Source organism: Myotis brandtii, unplaced genomic scaffold, assembly GCF_000412655.1.
Source record: "Myotis brandtii unplaced genomic scaffold, ASM41265v1 scaffold26, whole genome shotgun sequence".
Lineage (NCBI taxonomy): Eukaryota > Metazoa > Chordata > Mammalia > Chiroptera > Vespertilionidae > Myotis > Myotis brandtii.
The window spans coordinates 2,321,157-2,345,037 of NW_005359880.1; the positions used below are offsets into that span (position 1 = coordinate 2,321,157).

A 23,881-nucleotide genomic window follows, 5' to 3' on the forward strand; every position below is an offset into this window, starting at 1 on the left:
GGTTTATGGGGTTGGGATCCTCAAGCACAGAGGACAGCTTAAAGCCCCTTGGGGAACAATGACTGAGCTAAAGGGTATGAACTGAGAGACCAATGAAAGAAGCTCCACTGTCACTCATGAGAGTGAAATAGCAAGGGCTTCAGTGGACTCTCATCTGCCAGAAGGTTCAAGACATCCTTCAAGAGCGATACCACGTGGCAGACAGAAGCAACAGCAATTGTACACGACTAGCACACAGACAATCCAATTCTCTCCCTCCCTCTGGAGTTTGGAAGTAAAACTGATCCCTTTGGACTAAGTTCATAGGGTTCTATGCAGAGAAGGAAATAGCAAAAGTAAAGTACTGGACTTCATGTTCATGAGAGCATGACTATATCTGTGCCCCATGCTGATAATGATAAAGAAAGTGCACTAAGAAATTGTAAGCAAATAGGTTTAGTTATTAAAATTAAATCTAGGCTCTCCTGTACCATCGTTCTTCTTGGCCAAAAACATGTTACCAGCTGCCCTGCTCTTGCTGTTCTTATTCTGAAGATGCAAGCCATCCACTTTGCTCTTAAAAGCATTTACTTTACAAAACGGAAACAGAGCTGAGAGCTCATTTGGGCCGGAGGAGGGGGGGACGGCAGTGGGCGCTAAAGCCATGTCAGCCAGCCAGACCTTTGAAAGTAGATTAACTGTCTAGATTTCAATGGAATTCAAAGAACTGATTATTATAGTTCAATCTACAATTCTATTCACACCGAACACTCCAATTCCATGAAGTTTTGACCCAAATCTAATTTCTAAAATAAGGTCATGTGGACACCACTCCAATGGGGGTGCAAAGGGTAACAGAGCAGTAAAAACTTTTCTCTGCAACCACTTCCCTCACTTTTTGACAAAAGGGGCATCATAAAGGAAGTCCCAAAGGCAACTAACGTCAGCTCAATATTTAAGTCAATTTGGCTCTCCTGGCTGAAGACAAATGAGCCTGACTCAAATAAAATGATCAGGAGGAAATGACATCACTGGGAAAGTCAGATGCAGCTTTTAAAAGTGGGCCATTAGGTTTGGCTGACACACAGGAAACCTCCCTTGATTAGTTCTGGCAGGCACCCTTTCCCCACAAAACAGCCAGCACTCGATGACGCAGAGAACAGAGCAGCTCTCAGCAGGGGTTAAAGACAGGCCTCTCCCTACTGAGCTGTCAGCTGCCCCGTCAGAAACAGGCCCAATTCTCCTTCCTCTTCTCTAAGATAACAGGCTCTCCTTTTCTCACGCTCCTCGGAGCTAAATTGCCTGAAAGTAGAGATGATGTCCTCCCTGAGTTCTTAAAGACTGTTTCAGAGACCATCATCACAATTCATCAGACTAAAAAAAAAAATGTGAAGAAATAAGGAAAAAATATGGCTTAAGGCCATATTCAACTTATTTGAGAGGAATAATTTTCAAATAAAGCAGGTCCCCAAAAGATAACAGTATTTTTTCAACTCACCTTAATACAGCCAACTATTGTAGTTGTAAGAGCAGAATTATACTGAGTGCAGAGTACTGTGGCGTACATCAAGATAAACCTGGAATAAAGAAGGAAGAGGTATCTTATGAGTAAGATCCAGGTGCTGACTTTACAACAAGCATGTCAAATTCGCGGCCTGCAGGCCACATGCGGCCCACAACGAATATTTTTGTGACCTAGCCAATATAATGGTAAGTAAGAAACATTTTAATAAAAATGTCGTAACTTAATTTTTACAATATGCTGTTATACATAATTATTAATAATGAACTACAATGTTCGCTAATGACTGATTACTATAATCGTATTGTGTTCATTTCCCTTAACGCCTTACACGCAAGCGCACCATTTCTCTCCTCTAATACTAGCAGTGACTATTTTAGCAGCCGACTGACACGTCATTAGTCTTGGACTGACTTGTTTGGTGTGCACAACAAGAAATATTTTGCTTTCGGAGAACAAGAAAAATAGGTTTATTTGTATTACGCTTATTCATTTGTGCAGTTATTCAGTGTCTGGTAAGTTCATGCTCAAGAAAAAATATTAATTTTTATTAAAATGTTCTATTATTTTATGTTAATGATTACTCATTTATTTCAGCCCTTTGTATTCAGCATGTCTCTATCGAAATAAACCTAAGCTTCTATGAAAATTAAAGCTTTTGTTTTTTTTGCAGCCCACATAAACTTAAACCTTGTTTATTTGGCCTTTGAGTTTGACATGCTTGCTTTACAACAATCACTAATTGTGCAAACTCAGGCAACCTACCTGAGTTCTGAGCCTGCTTTCTCATGGTTAAAGGGACAACAACATCTCCCAAATGGTCAATTTAGAAAAAATATAAAGGAACTACATGGCGAAAAATAATGTTGAGAAATAATGGTGCTTATTACCCACTATGTAATTGGGTAAATATTAGTTGTTCTCCAGTCTCCTAAGCATGACTTTGGGATCAGTTTAGCTGCCCTGAGGGCACATTCCCAAGGGCTGTGAAACCACCTGAATGCGGAAGCTTAATTATCGGAGGCGGATACACTCAAGGGACAGAACAGGATACTGAGGAATGAGGCAAAGGGACCCCTCCAACACATTTCTCTAGGAAAACTACTTGATAACAAGACAGCAAAGGCTTACCCCATCACACAAGAGAGGGTGAACTGCAGAAGAAAGAGGGTATCAGCCCAGCCTTCAAAATCCATTGCCTGTAAAATATGGCAAAGCGTTCAGTTTTAGAACAAAATTAGCTGTCCCATTTGTTAATCTAAATCCTGTACTTGCTTGTATCCCTCCAAGGATAGATGATGTTTAAGAATTTCATATAGATGGAGCTGAACCAATAAGCAGTTTCAAAAGGTTTTCTCCTTTTCAAAATGCAATGCGAGGGAGATTTTGTACTTCTCCCTATTGGTACAAAGAAACTGGCATTTGCTTGAAGGCACAAGCCACACGGGGCAAATCTCAGTAGTTCTCCTAGATGGCTAGTAGGAAAGGCTTTCTCAAACATTGAAACATGCTTCCTCCTTGTAACATGTGAAGCTCAAGTACAGCCTTAGCTACACAAATTCAGCTGAGGTCTGTTCACAGAGAACTACTATTTAAAAACAGTTATAGTAAAAGCGAGGTTTTTTGTTGTTTTGTCTTTAAGCCAAAAGCAATGAAACGGAGAGACATGAATGGGTGCATTGATCATCTCGTCTCTCGTCCAAGAGGGAGGGTTTCTCTCTCAAGTACATAATTTCTCTTGCAATATGGATTTGAAAAGCAAATTTGAGAAACATTTCATCTTCTACCTCTCTGCCAACCTGCCCAGCTTCTACTCTTGCCACTGACATAAAAATCTCACAGCTCCAGCAATTTGGGCTCCTTATGGTTTATAAAACGTCACCGTGCAGTTTCACACTCACAGGCCTTTGCCTGGAATGCCCTTCCCCGCAACACTCACCTGGCTTCTGCCCACCCACCACACTAAAGGTCAAGCGCCTCCGTTGTGGGACTTTCCCTAGTCAAGAACGCCTTCCGTTGTGACTCAGCAGATGTACTCCGCCACGGGCTCTTATCTCTCTGACCTGTGTGTTTCTACACCAACTCTACAGGCTGTGAGCTGCCTGGAGGAGGACCCACATCACATCTATGAAATCATATTCCTAACACAGCACTTGACAGACGGTAGACATTCAGTTTGTTTCTAGTTCTTCCTTTGTTGGGGCATAACATACCAGAAATAAAATTAACCAATTATAAGTGTATAATTCAATGAGTCTTGACAAATACAGTCATGTAATCACCATGACAATCATGATAAAGAAATTTCAGCTCAAAATCATAAAACTCCTCGAAGAAAATATAAGAAAAAAAAGGTCCATGACACTGGTCTTGATAACTATTTTTTGGATATGACACCGAAAGCACAAACAAAAGCAAAAAATAAAAAATACATCCAACTAAACAGCTGCTGCACAGTAAAAGAAACCATCCACAAAATGAGAAGGCAACCTACTTAGTGGGGAAAAACACTTGCAAGTCACGTATCTGTTAAGAGTTTAATATCCAAAATCTGTAAGGAACTCATACAACTTGACAGCAAAATAAATTAAATAAATAAATAAATGAATGAATGAATGAATGAATAAATAAATAAATAACCCAATTAGAAAATGGACAGAGGAACTAAATAGACATTTTTTCCAAGGAGGACAGACAAAAAGGTGCTAAACATCACTAATCATCAGGGAAATGCAAATCAAAAATACAATGAGATATCACCTCACACCTGTTAGAATGGCCATTCCTACGCTGTTACAGCCTCAATGGAAAACAGTATGGAGGTTCCTCAATAAATTAAAACTAGAACTACCATATGACCCAGCAATTCCACTTCTGGGTATTTATATAAGGAAATGAAATCAGGATCTCAAAGAGATAAAATATAGAAAAACCTAAGTCTCCATCTATGGGTGAATGGATAAATCAGATGTTACAAACACACACACACACACACACACACACACACACGACAATGAAATATTATCTAAGTGTCCATCTATGGGTGAATGGATAAATCAGATGTTACACACACACACACACACACACACGCACGCACACACGACAATGAAATATTATTTAACCATGAGAAATGAAGGAAATCCTGCCATTTGCAATAACAAGACTGGAACCTGAGGGCATTATGCAAAGTGAGATAAGTTAGACAGAGAAACACAAGTACTGTATGATCTCATTTATATGTGGAATCTAAAAAGCCAAACTCAGAGAAACAGAGAGAATTACCAGGGACTGGGGGGTAGGGAGATGTTGGTCATAGGGCACAAACTTCCAGTTATAAGTTCTGAGGATCTAATGTAGAGCATGGTATTACAGTTAACAATACTGTATCGTGTACTTGAAAATTAATTAGTTAATTAAATAGGGGTTGTTCTAATTCTAACTCTGCCATTAACTTTCTGCAAGGCCATCATAAAATCACTGTAACCTCTTTAAGTCTCTATCTATATTACAAATATAGAAAGCAGTCTGCTCCATCTGCTCTTATGAGAATGAAATCAGAGAATGAAATGCAGACATTTCAAATGCATACAAGTTTACATACAGAAGATATTATTGACTTAAACTTCCACCACTATTATCTCTCAGTAGTAGATTTGCAAGTGAATTTTTCTTCTCCCTAAGACAGAAGTCACAGTAAACATGTACATCATTAATGAGGGAGGAAAAAAAACATTTAAAACAAAACTTCTGCTTCTAGAGAAGACGGAAGAAATGGCCCGCTTGTTCATTCTGTGTGACACAGAACTAAATGGGCTCCCTGCCACAAGGCCTGCAATCTTCAACACTGGCTGAGAGGTGGCTGTGATTACAGACTGGATATAAAAGATGCTTTCTTAGGCTTCGCTTCTGTTTTGGATGAACTCTCCGGTTCTAGGTACTGGTGGTGTAACCTAATACCACAGGCCAATACTCACCACAGGCATGAAAAGAATGTAGTGTCACCAACGGGCAAATGATTTGTATAAAGGACTCCCTAAAACTAGGCATCTGTTTGAATGGGACTTTTATTTAAATAAAAATATTTAGAAAACACATGTAATGAAAAAAAAACAACAACACCTTTTTGAGTTGCTTCGATTAAGGAAATTAAGAGAGAAAGGGAGTATCTAATATGATTAGGCACTAAATACTACATAATCAATAATACAATAAATAAAATCCAGTCCAGGGAAACAATCAGATTTGTCTGATATACCAGCTCTAATAGACTGATTCTGGCTGTCTGGACCACCGTCTGGTAAGCAGTTGGAGGCTGTCTAGACTTAGCAAAAAATGCTATGTCTACGTGGCAATATCTGCAAGGAGGATAGGATAACAGCACCAATTCACCACCCCTAACCTAGTGAAAAGCATGAAATAATCTCAACGTGCACTTCAGTCTAAGATGCAATCATCCTCACTCCCAGAAAAATTTGCTAAGAAAAGGGTCGCCAAATTACTTGAGATGTGAAATTCCAAATCATGACTGGGACATTTCTTAAGTGTTTTGATACCTCCCTACTTAGTATAAAGTCTAAAAATAATACACCATTTAGTCTTTGGACTTCATGGTAAAGAAAAAAGGTTGACGTATGATGCGATTCTATTTTGAAAATTCTTTTCCCCAAAAAACCGTGTAGAAAAAACTTGAAACCTTATCCTAGAAAGTAAACTGCTAGGAACCTTACTAAGACAGAAGGTAATGTCCGTGGTGCAAATGACCGCATGGCTCCTTCCCTACCTTGGGAAAGTCGTCCTGGGTACCGACATGGTTCTCTGCACTACTCTGACCATTCGCCACAACTTCTCCTGCTCTCCCTCACGCTCGTAGCTCAGACAAGGAACTGGAACCCAGGTATCTTTCACTCCCTCTGCTCACCAGGCTCTGCCACCTATGGAAAACCTATGTACCCTGGCAAAAGTAACTACAGACTCCAGCTCACCAACGAGTCACTTTTATTGGAAAAAGAAAGATCCTCAAAGGTGAGAATGGCTGAAAACATTAGTTTGTCAATCAAACACTAACCCGACCAAGAGAAAGATGTGGTCATTCGTAACTAAACTATAACGGATCCAACCCTCTTGTTTTATGTCTGGGGATACCAAGGTCCGCAAAGCAGAAGGGACCTGTCGCCACGTGGAAAGAATAGTTCGGGGTTGAGACTCAGTCTTTGTGGTCTACAGAGTGACCCAGAAACGATGAACAACTCTGGAGAGGCAAAACCAACCTAAACACCCTTCTTATTTAGTCAGCTACGCTCATGAAGAGACACCACCAGGGAGATGATTTGCGCAGCAATTTTTCCTGCAAAACCCATCTGAGCCGTGTAACGTAACCAGTGATATAATGCAGACATTATACAATGTACCTGCGCCCACAGTGCTGGCCTTGTGAGATCTACAGCAAGCGGTCTGTCTGTTCTCCACCCCGACCAAGAACACCTCGCAGGCTGTGCTGTCAGCAGGCCAGGTTCCCATCCCTGGGACTCCGTGAATCACGGGCTTTGTGTGGCAGGCATTCCCTTTGGAGGCAGCACCCGAACAGTTTAAACACAGTCTGTCCCAGCTGACACTTTGGAAGTCATTAGTCAAGTGATGCTTGCTCCACCTTTAGCTAGTGAACCAGATATCTTGTACGGGCAATAAACTGGCTTTTGCATGATACACGGTTTTGAGTGTGTTGTGTTTTTGTTTTGTTTTGTGTGTGTGTGTTTTTTAAGGAGAATCCTTTGAAGTTAGAAAACATACGTTTTTAAAAACTAAATGTTGAAATAGTATTTGGTTCCTTGGTTTCTGGTAAACCCAGCACTTTGAGAACCATGAATAAATTTGTTTTAAAAAATTACACACACATTTGGTTTGGTTTCTCAGAAGGCTTTGCCAATGACCTGTATTATGTCCTCACAGGGATGGATGAGTTGTTCAGTTGAATCTTCCCTTTCAGTTCTTATGGTAATTTAGTTTTTTTCTCTTCCTTGTCCTTCAATTCTTGCTTAAAGGCTGTGGCAGCCCCATAACTGCTCTGCAGAACTCCTGCCTCCCTGTGATTCCTGTCCTAACAGAGGAATTTTCCCCTCCTCTGCCTACTAAGATTAGCAGTGGGATTTGCAGAAAAATAATTGCATCTGATTCTGCTTCAATTTATATCCTAGGTCCAGAGTCTGCAACTCTGAATAATGAGAAAAGCTAATTTGTCCCACCTCACCCAGTTATTTTAAAACTTAAGATTCATCACTGGAGAGTCATTATTTCTTTTTTTTTTAACTTTATCATTTTCTTATCATTACTTTTATAAAATATAACTTAAAGTACATGCACATGGTTCTACAATCAAAGATGAATAATCAAGTCTTCCTCCCATTCCTGTTTCCTTTGTAGGGATTCAGAATGAGTCACCCAAAGAAGTGCCTCCGAGGTATTGCGGTTTATTTTATACTGAAGGCACTGACACCCTGCAGGCTCAAGAGAAACTTTTGCTCCCTCCCCCCTCCCCCAACTACTTAGAACAGCGGTTCTCAACCTGTGGGTCTCGACCCCTTTGGGGGTCAAATGACCCTTTCACAGGGGTCGCCTAAGACCATCGGAAAACACATATATAATTACATATTGTTTTTGTGATTAATCACTATGCTTTAATTATGTTCAATTTGTAACAATGAAAATACATCCTGCATATCAGATATTTACATTACGATTCATAACAGTAGCAAAATTAGTTATGAAGTAGCAATGAAAATAATTTTATGGTTGGGGGTCACCACAACATGAGGAACTGTATTAAAGGGTCTCGGCATTAGGAAGGTTGAGAACCACTGCCTTAGAAGAACTTAAATTAAGGGCCTTCCCCATAAGAAGAGATTATCAGAGATAACCTTTCCGACCTATCTATCTATATGGTAGGGCAAACTACTAATTACTAGACATCTGTTCTTCTTATCGTCCTGCAATAACCTTCCCCTGGAGCCCCAGAGCACCTTTCCTCCTCCTTGGGTCAGAATGTCATATATACGCCATTTTAACTTCCTGTCCTGAACCTCGCCTGTGGGTTCCCATATGTACACATGTAATTTAATCTGGTTATTTTCTTGTTAATCTGTCTCACGCAGATTTAGTTATTAGACCAGCTGAAGAAGCTTGCAGGACAGAGGAACGTTTCATGCCCCCCCCCCCCCCCCCCCCCCCCCCCCCCCCCCCCCCCCCCCCCCCCTCTCTCTCTCTCTCTCTCTCTCTCACACACACACACACACACACACACACACACACACACACACAGGTGGTTGCTTTATTAGTTTCATGTATATTCGTCTAGTTGTTGTTTTTTACTTAAATAGTGAATAAAATGTATGCGTATATATGTTCTTACTGTTCCCTTTTTATTTTACTCAAAAGGTAGCATATCACACAGTTTTATACTGTGTGTTTCATTTAACAATTTATCTTGGAGATCTTTTCATTTAATTACATAACAGACCTGGGTCAGGAAAGCCAGGGGCCCGGCAGATAAGAAGAGTTTATCAGCACTGGTCACCAGGAGTCAGGGAGCGGCTGGGCTCCTGCCAGCTGTCAGAGCAGCAGCCTTGTCTCCACACTGGAATGCCTTCTACTTCTCAGAAACTGTCGCAGCCCTGGAAAGGCCCTACCTAGAGAAGCAGCCAACTGGGTTGATCCAACCTACTCAGTGTACACATGACAAAGCAGGACAGGAGAGCAGGGGTCTTGTCCAAAGTAAGACCGTGGTCAGGGAAAGAATTAGAGATTGCTGGTCGTCTGCCTTCTGGCCCCAAATTCTCTCCCCTGTACCACTTATTTTTAGGGACTTGGCACTATCTGCAGAGTAAACTTCAAATTCCTGTATTGAACACTGGTCCCAACTGGGAAGGAAGCAGGGTATGGTGTGGTGGGAAGAGTGAGAGCACTGGTCACAGAGTCAGGAAGTCTGGGTTCCAGTCCTGAGCCCTCTTTGGGCTCGTTTCCTCATCTGTGAGGAAGAGGCCTGAACCATGCTCTCTAAGGTCTGTTCTCAAGTCTCCAAAGTCTTGGATTTCCTCCTTCTAAGCATCCTGAAGAGTCTAGTTCTTGTGGTTGAGCCTGTGCTCATGCTAGTAGTCACACCTGGGATTACCCTTTGTTTTTCTTCCTCCACATCTTTCAAGGCCCACCTTGACTTTGCCTGATATTTTCTTGTTCAGAAAATGTCCCTTGTGAACAAGCGAGGCACTCCCACGTCAGCTCTTAGAACCCGCACTTCCTTTGACCTAGATTATCCTTCCGAAGAGCCACAACCATTGGGATCTCAGTCCTATTGAGTGTCTGCTCAAAGGAACCTGACAAAGAGGCTTTTCCTAACCCTCTGATGCAAATGGGACTTCTCCGGTCACTCTCTTCATTCTATGTCTCTTCGTAGTTCTTATTGTACAATTATGTGTAGTCCATCTCATGCCACTGGAATTCAAGCTCCTTTAAAGCAGCAACATGTCTTTTTTAACTCTCTATCCCTCTCCCTTCCTCTCTGTAGAAAATCAATAATAAAAAAAAAATATTCAGTGAATGAAAGAAATAAGATTATTTGTAAACAATTAAGTTACAACAAGGCCCAGCTTCAGAGACTCTACTTCTAATACTACCCTGGAGTGTTTTTCACGTTCAGTAGCTTGTTCTGGAGGAAAGCCCTAGTCAGGGAGGGAGCAAAGATGTAGTCAAGCAAATAGCAAGGGATCTACCAATATGTGGAGTCAGACAGGCAGGCTCTAAGCTCTGACACTGTGCAACCTTAAGCATGTCCTTAACCTCTGCAAATCAGATAATTTGTATACCTCACAGGTATACAATGAGGATCAGGGAAAATACTTTATGTGGGAGCATCTTATCAGGTACAAGGCATCATACCCTTTACGGTATTACTAAAGGCCAGGAGGAGGCCCAGATTGTTCACTGGGGAACAGCTTTATTTAAAGATACACTGTCACACGAAAAAGCACCCATTCTTTAAAAAATACATGCACATATATGAATGTCTGGCAACTTATAGGTACACCAGTACGTATTTCGGAGAAAAAGCACGGTTCCAAAAGACACACGCTGAAAACGAACCTGACTTACTGGCACTGGAAAACTCTTACCTGAAATCCTGCCACATCTCCCACTCTGCATGGGAACTCGTTGCCAGACTTCAAACAGCCCACTGACTACTCTGAGACTGAATCTTCCAGTGGAAGAAATAAGCTGCAATTCCTGTAGACTACTATGAGCCTCTTGGACACATCAGGCTGTCTATGGCTTCCACCCCTTGTTTCTGTGCTGGTTAATAAAAGTAAACCACTCAGGCACCTCTCTAAGTTATATCTCAACAACCACCCCTAGAACAGGTGAGCATTACTTGTTGCATTTGGTAGATAAGAAAACTAAGCCCTATCTCCTTTAGTTAAATGCTCTTGTGTGTTTCACAGTATTAGGCTCAGGCGATAAGAAAAAAAGATGAGTTCTGAGGTATTCTTGCTTTTGAGGACCATACAGTCACCTTGTGGAGCAGACCTGTCACCATCAGAGCAATAAACTATGACAGGTTTTGTGGAAGAAATGTTTTGGGTGCATTGTGGGGTGTAAAATGGAAGAGGATTAAAAAGCTAATCTTGATATTCAGCCTACATACATTTCTTCCTAACCTGTACTTACAGCACTGACTGATGGCCGAAACCCTCTCCTGTGCCCACTGCAGCCCACAATTCCTTTCAAGGTGCACGAATTCATGCCCTGGGCCCCTAGTAGTCTAATAATAAGAGTGAGAATGAACAAACATGTGAGATCAAAATACTGGTGGGGTTTGATTACAAAGCAATGAGTTCAGCTCCCATAATTAGTTTATCATCCCAATTTCAACGTATTTAGATGAACCATTATTCTTCCCAAATAAACCTTTCTTGACCTTTGCCTGGCATTTTCATTGGGGAAAAACAAACATTACTCAAATTTCACTCCTCTGCTTTAAAAAAAAAAAGAAAAGAAGGAGAAAATCTAAATCTCATTCTCATCCAGGTGGCAAAGTAATTTTTCCACAATGAGTAAACATTCTTACTTATATTGAAGCATTTCATATTAAATGTGTGTTACTCAAATAGGCATGAATTATGCATATAACTTCTAGTTAAATTATAATCACTCTGGAATGAAGATATTTCTCCTTTGGTTCAATTTTTTCAAGTAGCTACTAGTCAGAATTTCAAGTTCATGAAAATTCCACCTTTGCCAAGCGTGTAGAATAACCTAGCCAACCACATTAACTCCTTCCAACTTTCTCACGTACAGATTGGCCTCAAGATTTGCAATCATCTGTGTTGCCAAGGAGGAGGGCCTGGTTATTTTGCATCACATTCTTGCCCCAAAGCTAAAGAGCAAGGGCTGCTTCTGCCAGTCTGCTAGAGAAAGGCAGAACCCTGCAGAAAGACCAGGGCCTTTGGAGTCAAGCTTGGGTTTAAATCCTGACTCTACTCTCCACAGACAGTGTGACACTAGTTACTTAGTCTCTCTGAACTTCATCTCCACATGGGCAAACGAGCTGTTATGGGGGCTACATCGTATCACATACATAAAGTGACTAGCACCTAACAGAGGCTCAATAAATGTTCGTTTCTCTTCCCACTTTTTTCGCAGCCACAAAATATTTATTCAACGCTCTTGAGCAGTTAAAGCAATAGCTCCGTTTTCTACTTTGGTGTCATTTGTGGGCCTGCTAGCAGCCCGGTTACACAGTTCATTAAACCTTTACACATGTTCAAGATGATCTGTGCCAGTTTTTGTTTTTACGGAAGTTCTTGATGGGAAACACACACACACACACACACAACAACTTTAAAAACAGTCAGTCTTCTCCTACCTTTAATTCAAGAGCAATTTTTAATAATCTAACTACTTTCCACTACTTTGTGGAAATTGTCACTGCTACTGGAGTACAGAACCAACACACTTATTCTGAAGAACTACCTGCCAGAGGAATCATTAGAAGGAATCTCGGTACAGAAATCCTTGGCAGAATTCTAGATGTCCGTTTACGTAGTTTGCAAAATTTTTGTGAATTCTAACAAAATGGTATCAACTTTTTTGCCTATGAATATGGGCTTGTTTTAGAGAAAAATTCTTGTCTGGATTTATTTTGTCCCTCTATTCTGGATTTATTTAGCTAAGCATTTGCTGGAAATGAGTAAACTATTATATTATTTGCTATTTATATGGTTAAGTCACCACACAGTGCTAATATCTCCTGGGGGGAAAAAACAGCTTGGGATTTAAGAGCGGATGACAAATTTTACACCAGAAAAGAAGCTTCTAGAGAGATCTAGAATTTCAAGTCTGAAGAATTCTACTATTTCAAGATTTTTGTTTTCTGTTTTTCAAGGATAGCTTGCTACTATTATTTTGTAGGTTAGCAGAAATGTAAAAATTCCCTTCCTCCATCCTTCTGGCCCATAAGAAAAGGACACTGGTTGGCATGCACTATTTTTATGTTGACAGCCAGAGCTATTTTGAGCCATTTTAATACTATCCAATACTTATGCCAAGAAAAAGGGTTAGCATGACATTAGCAAGCTAAAAAGTACATTCTGATTTTGGTCCCTTAATAAGTACATTACTTAACAACTCCACAGTTTATCTTTTGTTCATAAACAATACAATTAAAAAACATAAGGCATTAAATCAGTGTTAGAAACGCCTACCTTTTGTGCATCTCCTGTAAGATACGCAATGGCCAGGGTGGGCAGAATCATGAACAGTGCATTGTAATAGAGCAGACCATATTTTCCCAGCTCCTAGGATAGTAAATAATTAGGTGTTTCATTTGGTTCTAGCAGATAAGATATACAAAACCCTATATAAAGTCCCACCCCCACTATACCCATACACCTCCCCCACAATATGCACAGCAACTTAGGCCAAGTCAGAAGTTTTCAAACATCAAGAAGTAGCCTAAGCTTTCAAAAAAAAAAAAAACAACTTATGTTCTAAAATAAAGAAATAAAAATGACATCAACTGTTGCCTCAAAACAGCCAATAGGGAAGAGGCTATATTGAACACATACATACATCTCTACAAAAATCCATCTCTGAAGCCCTTTCCCTTCCGGAATTGAATCAAAGGTCATCAAGCTGGCCTTGGGCTTTTCAGAACCATAATAGAGTGCCATTCAGAGATGGCTGGACAGAGCCAGACACACAGACTCACACCTAACCAACACAGGCAGGTATAACTTCCCAGGGAAGTATTTCTGAAAATGTGTACGTGAAGTATATTAAAAATTTAGCTTACTCTATCTACAATTCCCAAAACAGAGTATGTCTAGTTGTATCCTCGAATACCGGGGAGCAATGAAGGACCCCGCACATCTTCAAACACAGGGAGCCTATGAGAACTCTGGGTCTACCTCTGACTCACACACTTCTGGGACATTCATCGGGAAGCAGAGTCACCTGAAAAAGTAGGCCCAGAGTTTCAGGGGTCAGGGGGTGAAGAAGTAGTGAGGAGAAGGACATGATATTTGGCTAATTTTTGTAGCTGAAAGATCCCTGAATTGTGTAAAAAGTCAAACCACCTTCTCAAAAGAAGCTTTGAAAAACTGGAGACAAATATCCAACAACAGAAAACTAGTTGATTAAACTATGATACAACCATACAATGAAACATTATACAGCTACTAAAAATGTTTAATACCGAAAGGTGTTCATGAAACAGTACTAGATGAAAAATATAGATTAGAAAACATTATATATCATCGCTCCTTAAAAATTTTACACAGTTAGGTGTGTACATGCACACACACACACACACACACACACACACTAAAGGATATCCACTAAAACAGTGCTTCTCACTAGAGGGTAGAATTAAGGAATATTTATGTTTTCTTCCTCTCGCTTATCTATATTTTCTACTACTTTTATTATAAATATGTACTATTGCCCTGGCCAGGTAGCTCAGTTGGTTAGAGCATCATCCCTATATGTCCAGGTTGCGGGTTCGATCCTCTGTCGGGGCACATACAGGAATCAACTAATGAGTGTTCTTAAATAAATAGAACAACAAGATTAATGTTTCTCTTTCTCTCTCCCTTCCTTTCTCCTCTCTTTCTAAAAGCAATAAATAAAACATTTAAAAAAGAATATTTCTATAAATAGTATTTTTTGTGATTTCTTTAAAGTTAAAAATATTTTAAATTCAATAGCTGCATACATGTCTGAAATGCAGCCCTAAATTTTTATGCCACATGACTCATGCTCAAAGGACCAGGATTATAAGCAGTCCTTTTTATTAAAAGCTTCTCAGTGTGGCCATACTGCCTCTCGGATAAACCAAAAAACTGATTGCTTATGGCCACCACAAGCATCAGAGAAAGGAGTACCTCATTTCTAAGGCAGCAAGAAAAAAGCCATAGGACAAAACAATTTGAAACAGCAGGCACCCAGTCAGCCAGAGACCAAAGTATTATCCATCTCTTAAAGAGGATGCCTACACACCACACAAAACACACCCATCCAGACAACTGACAATTGCCCAAAACTAAAATGCCAAACTGTTTTGCTTTTTTCTTTTCACATTTTAACTGTTTTGAATATCTTTTTCTCTGCCTTCTTAAAGGGAGCACACAGACTAAATTTCATTTAGGGCATTATAAACAGTATTAAAGTCAGGGCATTGTGTTTTTTAATTGACCTCAGAGAGGGGAACCAAGGGAGGGGAGAGAGAAATATCAAGGTGAGAAGGAAACATCGATGGGTTGCCTCCAGCACGTCCCGATCGAGACCACAATCTGGATGTGTGCCCTGACTAGGAATCGAACCCGAAACCTTTCAGTGTACAGGACAACGCTCCAACCAACTGAGCCACACCAGCCAGGGCTGTATTTTGTTCTTATATGATGTTGCCCTTAAGGGTGTTTAATAGCCCCTAAATCATTTCTGAGTACATCCGTCTGATTTTTTTGCTGTTGTTAATCCTCACCTGAGGATACAAACCAGCCAGGGCTTCCATCTGATTTTTATAGTTTTCCTGCTTGTCTTTCTTATTGTTAGCTGACCTTTCATACTGCTGGTAAGCCTCTCTGCCTCTAAATAGAATTCCATCTTGTAGTTTGTTGCTTCTAATCCATTAACTATGAAAAACAGATCAATATGCTTAAAAGGTCTCATACAAATAAGTCACAAGTCATTTCTGAGTAAAGAACTAAAGGGCTCTCCTGGGAATAAAATACTCAGAAACCCTCTTTATTTTTTTTTCTAGGTTCTAGGATATACTCTAGACCAGGGGTGGGGAATGTCTGGCCCACAAGCCGTATAAGGCCTGGGAAATCATTTGGTCTGGCCCTGCCAAAGCATTAGGGGTGAGTTCATTAAATGTTTGACCAAATACAGCAGGCTAATTTTTAAGTTGATAATTTTGTATGGCCCACAAATGATGTTATAAACATCCAAATGGCCTTCGCAGAAAAAAGGTTCCCCATCCCAACTCTAGACTGTGCTGTACAATATGGTAGCCACTAGCCACATGCAGCTATTTCAATTTAATTAAAATTACATTAAACTACTAATTCAGTTTCTCAGTTTTACCAGTCACATACCAAGTGTTCAACAGCCACATGTGGCTAGTGCCTACCATTACTGGACAGCAGAAATACAGAAGATTTCCATTATCACAGAAAAACTTTACTAGACAGTACTGTCTGAAAGAGCTGAGGCTGCTGGACAAATGAAATGTTATTATTCATACCTATTTTCCAAAGCAGCAAATGGGCTGAAGGAAAAAAACAGAAACAAAAAAAAAACACAACAGAATAAAACTAAATCTCTAACTGGTCCCTTTTCTTTATTTCAGAAAGACAAAAATTTTAACAGTCGCTCCCATTAAAATGCAATGATCATACGAAGTTGTCAAGGCAAGTATGCGGAGAACAAGACATACAAGGTATGTTTAAAGAAAATTTGTTGGAAACATCTACACTGTCCCCAGTTCTTCAAGGATATTAAAAACCAACATTCTCTGAAAATGAGAACTATTGGGATGGCCAGGGTTTTAGGGTTCTTTCTGGAGAAGGTAAAGCCTCCCACCAAGATGATACAAACTCAATACTAATACCACTGCAGAGAAGGGCATTGGTATGTATGATCTGAACTCCAAAAAAGGACCTGAAAGTCATTTCAGAAGCACTGTACAAACTAAGCGGATAAGGCTATCTGACTGAAGAGAAAACACGGGTAGGAAAATCAGATAAAGCCATGGTCAGTTACAATGAGATAAAATACACCAGCTACTCAGGAAGAGCCATGGTGACATCTACGATAAATATCTCATGTGGGTCCCCATACAGGATACATTATGACAGAAAAAAACAACTCCTTCAATAGCAACCCTATGATATGTAAAGCTCAGTTCCACACAGCGTCTTCTTCGTAAAATAATGTAACCTTACACCATAATGGAGTAAACTAATGTGGCTCAAATACCCCGCTTCCTGATGATCCGACTTCATCTAAAAAATAAAATTTAGTGTGTCTATATAGACAAACTAATAACAAATATATTTAAAGCCTCTGTGTGCATGTTGCAAACCGAGAGAAAAGAGATGGGTAAATAAAGTTCATGTGCATGAGATCTGAGCCAGGGAACTCGGTGTGGCCCCAGAGAGAGAAAGATACCAATTCTCCCCAAAGTTTCCCATTATCTGTAATGGGCAAAGTCCATTCTTTTTCTGCAGCCCCTTCCAACATGCACTTCTCCTCAAATCTGCTCAAGGGCTTCCAGATATTTCTTTCCTGTTCAGGTCCTCCAGAATACAGCCATGATCATTTATGACACATTTCTCTACCCTCAGAGACCCCCTATTTCTTTCCCACTCCTCCTAAATATTTTTCTTTACTCCCCGCTTCTTCCCTGATGAATTGACATTATCATCCCCAAGATCAGTAAACATCTCTTAAAGAAACTTTAGATCGCTACCTACCTTTGAATCTAATTTTTGTTTCACGTATGCGCCATTTGCTGCTGTCAGGACATCGTTTATCAGAATAAAAACATATCCTTCCAGGTCAAATGCCAAGTCAGAGCTGCAAAACATAAGCAGCACTTTAACAACTTACATTTAAGGAACACGCCCTTAATTTTAAGTAGGTTTGAATAGAGTATTTGCAACAACGTATTTTTATCTAGGTAAATGAACATTAGGCATTTTATCAACTACTAGTATTTCTTGATTTCTAGTTACAAATTGCAATTTTATAGTAAGTAGAGTCTTCAGAAATGAGAAACACTAACAGTTAAAATCATTAGCAACAAACAATCATGTCAGTTAAATAGCACACCGTTCTGAATTCCAAGTCAGACAACAACAACAAGCAACCAAATTCACGGTTACAGCTGAAGCAGGCAGAAGGCATCAGAGCTGAATTTCACAGATAAGGAGACCAAACGGATGAGTTGTTAACATGTCATTTTCCAAAAGTTCACGCAAAAGGCAGGACTATCTTGCGCAGGTGGCTGGACCCTGAGGTGGAATTTCTGAAGTGTGGATCATGGTTAGCTCTGAGATCAAGCTACAGCAGTGTCCAAAAGCACACAGTAGGAATTCAAATACTGCAATAATTGCTTCATGCGCCTATGTGGTATAACTAGTGGCATTAGGGAAACAGAAGTTTTCTAGTATTTAGTAGAGATTAAAAAAATTATTAAATTCAACAAATAAATGAAAATCTAAGAAAAGTATGCCTTCATAGTTTAGGACCCTAGCTAAACAGTGGTCCCACATTCCATGATTTTGCAAAGATACTACATATTTATATGTAAACTACTACTACTGCTACATGGAACAAGACTTCTGAGGAGCTCTACACCACTGCAATTTGAGGCAAAACTAGCCTAATGCACAGCCCCTCTTTCAAGCAGCCTGGACAACCCCCTAACTTCAGACTCCCTTCCTCCCAATCTCTTTCCCAAGTAAAATGTCCTAATTAGACAAGGCTGGTCCAGATAGCAATCCTCCTCAGAAGCTTTGCAGGCCAGATGTTAGCCCCGAGGAATCCCTATCGTTTGACTCAATTTTGGATGCCACCAGCTCCAAGGAAATGCTTCAAAAAGAAAGGTAGGATGCCCATACAGAATTTTTCCCCAAGGAGGCAATAATATCTAGAGAGAAAAGCAGTTAGCTACATAATGAAATTCTAGTAACCAATTATTCTACCCCTCCCCCCCTTTTTTTACAATGAAATTTCACTTGGAGATTTAGGGTGGAATAAAATTTGACCTATATTCCTACCCCCTCCCTATCCATATCACAGGGATATGATGAAGGTAAATGAGCCAATCCAAGAGGTACATTATAACTCCCAAATGAAAAATGTATGTCAGGCAGAATTTGTGACATTAGAAAACCCAACATGCATGCCCTGGGCTGAGTAAAATGTTGTAGAAGGCTTCTAGCCATCATTTTAATTTTCTGAGTCTTTGGATATACATTTTCTCCATCCATCTGAAAACTAAAACTTAAGAACAATGGAAAAAGCTTTAATAATTTAGTAGAATAAGTTATGCCATTTGTGATACATCCTAAGTGAGGCCAAATAAAGCAATTCTATTATTCATTACTTGACAAGGCAAATAATTCATTATCACTTGCCTTTTCTGAGACACTATTTTCTTCAGCAGCACACAAAGTAAAAAAAATGCCACATGGTTTATAAAAGCACATAGGCTCTGGAGTCAGGCACAGATTCAAGTTCCAGCACGTTCTGCTGCTTACTAGCTGTGGGACTTTGAGCAAGTTATTGAATTTACGTTTTAGTTTCCTCAACTATAAAATAGAAAAATTATATCCATACCTTTCAGAGTTGGAATACAGAACTATTATGTCTAAAATGTCAAACATATTGTGCGACACATGGTATGTGCTCAATCAGTAGAAGACTGCATAATAAATCCTAAATTACGTGAATTTAACTTTTAAGAATCTGATTTTACCAGCCTTGATCTTAACAAACTCAAAAAGATTTAACTTTTGAAGGGTCTTTGGATGCTTTTCAAAGATATGATTCTTATTTATCCTATAAAAAATTATCTTTATTGGTAATTGATCATTATTAACTACTGATAATTTCTAATGAGCTCACAGGCTTATATAGGCCCACATCTTACCTGGCAGCTACAAAGGCTCCAATAATCATTGCAAATACAGTCATCTTAATACTCCAAGAAAAAGTCTTCCTACAAAAAAAAAAAATTATGTATACTGTGGCTTTATTCACAAAGATTCATAACACAGGCACACACACATAAAAAAGATATATTTGAAAAAAGCTATAAACAGTCCAATTTTTTATGTTTCCAAGAAATTGGATATTTAAAAGAACCCCTTTGATAAAGCAAATCTTATTTTTTTATATAAATAAATATACTCATTTTTTCCTTACTCTTATTGTTTATTATTGAGCTTGTATTTCAGCAAAATGGAATCTCCTTAGTAGAAAAAGGTCACACACATTTGTAGTGAAAGTAGCCGAGACAAGGAACATAGCTTCATACTCCAAAAGGTTGTTGGTTCGATTTCCGGTCAGGCCACATATCTAGGTTGCAGGTTTGATCCCCAGTTGGGGGCATAAGGGAGACAACTGATCAATGTTTCTCTCTCTCCACCTTCCTCTCTCTCTAAAAATAAAAACATATCCTCGAGTGGGGATTTAAATAAAGCACAAAACTATACCGATGTTTCTGACTCCTCCACACCCAGTGGCAGCAGTAAGTATAGGAATTCATCAAAGTATATCTCATGTTTAAAAAGGTTTCTAACTCCTATTCATAATCTTCCCAACTACTGTTCCCATAAACTATCAATTCCAAGAGCAAAGGGATTAAGTTGCTTAAACTTTCCAAAAGATAAAGTAGAAGCAAGACAAATAACTTTAATATTTTTATTAAACAATTATTATGCTGGGTACCTTTTCAAAGTGACTAAAGTCTGTTAAAGACTAGAGATGTATTAGAAATTTAGCTCACTTGAGTAACACTCCTTCAGCAAACATTGTAAACAGGATGGAGAACCTTCTCAGAACTGTAAACATTGGCAAGCTGGAAAAAAAAGATAATTAGATAAAATAAAGTTTAAGAATTTATTTATTTTTTCTCCTTTCTTTACTGACCTCCTTTCCCACTCCAACCTCCATATAACATCTACCATAATTTTACTCCATTAGATATTCCTTAATTGTCCTTTTGTGGAAGTAATTTTGTCTTCCTCTAAATTCTCAGTTATTTATGAATATATCTCATCTTACTGCAAAGTGCCTTATATTTAGCTGGCAATCAAAGACAGGGTGTGACTGAATGGATGGATGGCAAGGATGAAAAAGCAAACTCTATTAAGCAGCCTTTCCAGCAGGCCTGCACTTCTTTCCAAGTGGGTAGTGAAATGGAAAAGGATGCCCGCCTATGATAAATTTGACTTCCATAAAACACTCTCCAGAGATATCATCATGGTCCTTCTGTCAAGTTTCTTGGGTCTAAAGAAGAAATGAAAAACACTTTGCCTCTGATCTTCAGAGATCTCCCCATTCTGGTTTATACTCATCCAGCAAGTAGGCCAGGGTTTAGCTCATGTGGAAGTGGTGAAGCCATGGATTTCTGTTAAATGGTTTCCTTGTGTGTGTAATTTTAACATCACATACACTCAATACATACTATACTCCTTAAGTATGGAAGCCAAGAATGGGGCAGTTACCGGATAATAAGACAGTATTGTCAAAGAGTAGAGAGCTATCACTTCTTTCTAAAAGTGAATATGCTGCCTCTACAGGTATATAGCCATGAGTAAAATATCAATCATGCTTAAATCAAGGTTCATCTGGTGTTATTTTAACATGTTAAAAGAAACACTACAGAAGTTCTCGTATCTGCCCTCTGCTTTTGCTTTTAGAATTTGTCAAATATATAATATCCATAAATTGCATTAAATAATTGAAATCCCAAAAGCAAAGCATATATCCTTCACTACTATACATCTGGAAAAATAATGAAAATCTTCTGTCATAGCATTTTATGACACTTTAAGACTTCTATCATGAAACTGAGGGATCAAAACCCCAAACAAAAACCCTCTTTCTCTTTAAACTTAAAGAGCTTAAACTAAAACCTTTAGTGTAATCTTTATTATGTAGTAGCACAAGCTTTCTGGTCCTTTCATTTATTTCAGCAACAATAACAATGTGTTAAATATTTGACATTCAAATACAATTTTAAGAACACATTATATAACCTCACTAGTAAAATAAAGTATCCATACTTCAGTTTCTTTGTGCTGAACAGTCCTGTGATTTGGTTCCCAAAATATAGTAGAGGTAGTGGAAACGTCTAGAAAATTTAAAAGGGATAACAAAACTCAATAATAAAGACAGCTAATACAGGGCCTTTCAAACAAACAGTTTTGTTTACATGATTAAATTCTTTCCCTTTAAAAACACAAAATTAGTTCTCATACACAATTTTGGCCCCCACATAGTGCTCAAACAACATTATTCCTGGATAAATAGCACTACTATGGCAGAGAGAGAAAGGCATGGGGGGTGGGGGGAGGGGGAGAGACAAATATGAGTATGATCAAACATGTGGGATAAATACATCGTTTACTTTAAAATATGATCATGTATTAGCCCACAGCTCTAATGTCAGCAGGAAAAAGGAAATGCACTTCATCTTCATGCGGAGCCAAGCAGATGCAGACAGAAGAATAAGAAAATAAACCTGGAGAATAATGAATAAAGAATACACTGGCTAGATTAGATGCAGAAAATGCAAAACAGTTGTATTCCCAAAAAAAGTGTTCATTAGTAGTAAGTAAAACAGAATACATAATTTCTAGGGCCTTTTTTTTCTTAATTTTAAAGAGATTATGGAACTTTTTTAAAAATACCTATTACGCCCTAGCGGCCAGTGGTCGGCAAACTGCAGCTCAGCAAACTGCGGCTCTCGAGCCACATACGGGTCTTTGGCCCCTTGAGTGTGGCTCTCCCACAAAATACCGACTTCTGTGCATGGGCCACAAAGTTTCAATTGCACTGTACGTGCGCGCCCGCACATGGTATTTGGTGGAAGAGCCACACTCAAGGGGCCAAAGAGCCGCATGTGGCTCGCAAGCCACAGTTTGCCGACCAAGGCCCTAGCCGGTTTGGCTCAGTGGACAGAGCCTCAGCCTCAGGGACTAAAGGGTCCCGGGTTCGATTATGGTCAATGGCACCTAGGGTGGGTCAGGGGCATGTGGGAGACAGCCAATCGATGTGTCTCTCTCACACTGGTGTTTCTCTCTGTCTCTCCCTCTCCCTTCCACTCTCTAAAAATCAATGGAAAAAATATCCTCGGATGAGGATAAAAAATAAAAATAAATAAGTAAAAAGTACATATTATAACATTTATTCTTTACTTTCATTATACCCACTCTGGATTGGGTGACAATTTTTAAATACACAAGGCAACTGATTTATATACATATTAATATATGTAATATATATACAGTGACTTCTTTTCAAAAAATAATTACTTTATTTATTTCTTTTCTTACCTTTCGAGGTACATTACTGTCAAAGTCAGGAAACTTGACTACTCTGAGCGCCTTTCCCACCCAGAGAACTGCCACTGTAGCCACCATCTGTAAACAGAGAACACAGATTCACTGTTCTACACATAAAGACACACAGAGAAGTTCTAACGACATAAACCGCGTAATGCTGAAGATTCCAACTAACCTGGCCAAGTCCAACACATAGTGAGGAGGGAAATCTACAAAATGGTAGAGAGAGAAAAACAAAACAGGGTCAGAAAAACCCAAACGTAGCTCTGTGAATGCAGTTTGCATGTAGCCAACCTTAAAATGCATTTGGATACCCAAACACACCCATGTCCGCCTCTAATCCAAGTGAAAATCGGTGAGAAAAACCAGGCAACACCGCTGATTTCGTACCCTCAGGCGGCCACTTGCCTCATCTTGTTCGATTCTACAATTTCCGTCGGCTGCTTGCAACGGATTTTTTGAAGGAAATGAAGACAGGGGTCCCTGCAATGGTTTCACACCTCGAAAGCAGAAATGCTGCTGCCTCCGGGTCCAGTGACAGCACCGGGCTCCTTATAAATGGGCTGGAGGATGCGCGCGTCCCCAGAGGCTGTCAGCGAATTCGGGGAACCCTGACGCCCCAGCCCCCCAGCCCCCCGCCCGGGCTGCGATGCAGGGAGGGCATCCCTCGCTCCGCTCCCAGCCTGGCGTGCACAGGGACCAACAGGTCACGAAACAACTTCTCTCCGGCGCTCGCTCGGAGGGGCAGGGTTTG

General features: G+C 39.7%; 1 protein-coding gene across 2 annotated transcripts in view; it reads right to left on the reverse strand.

Annotated features, from left to right (window-relative positions):
- The window catches only part of SLC35D1 (solute carrier family 35 (UDP-GlcA/UDP-GalNAc transporter), member D1), a 36,693-nt gene extending 12,818 nt beyond the window's left edge, over nucleotides 1-23,875 (reverse strand). The window contains exons 1-9 of one of the 2 annotated variants that reach the window (XM_014541074.1): nucleotides 23,303-23,875; nucleotides 23,119-23,205; nucleotides 21,847-21,914; nucleotides 20,565-20,636; nucleotides 19,707-19,775; nucleotides 17,524-17,626; nucleotides 13,249-13,341; nucleotides 2,633-2,700; nucleotides 1,478-1,556 (exon numbers count right to left, since the gene is read on the reverse strand). In XM_014541074.1, the coding sequence (XP_014396560.1) occupies nucleotides 1,478-1,556; nucleotides 2,633-2,700; nucleotides 13,249-13,341; nucleotides 17,524-17,626; nucleotides 19,707-19,775; nucleotides 20,565-20,636; nucleotides 21,847-21,914; nucleotides 23,119-23,205 (639 nt within the window). In that variant the 5' untranslated portion in view covers nucleotides 23,303-23,875. The remainder of the gene's footprint in view (nucleotides 1-1,477; nucleotides 1,557-2,632; nucleotides 2,701-13,248; nucleotides 13,342-17,523; nucleotides 17,627-19,706; nucleotides 19,776-20,564; nucleotides 20,637-21,846; nucleotides 21,915-23,118; nucleotides 23,206-23,302) is intronic. The other variant, XM_014541075.1, reaches the window with a different exon arrangement.
- Between the last annotated feature and the right edge of the window lie 6 nt (nucleotides 23,876-23,881).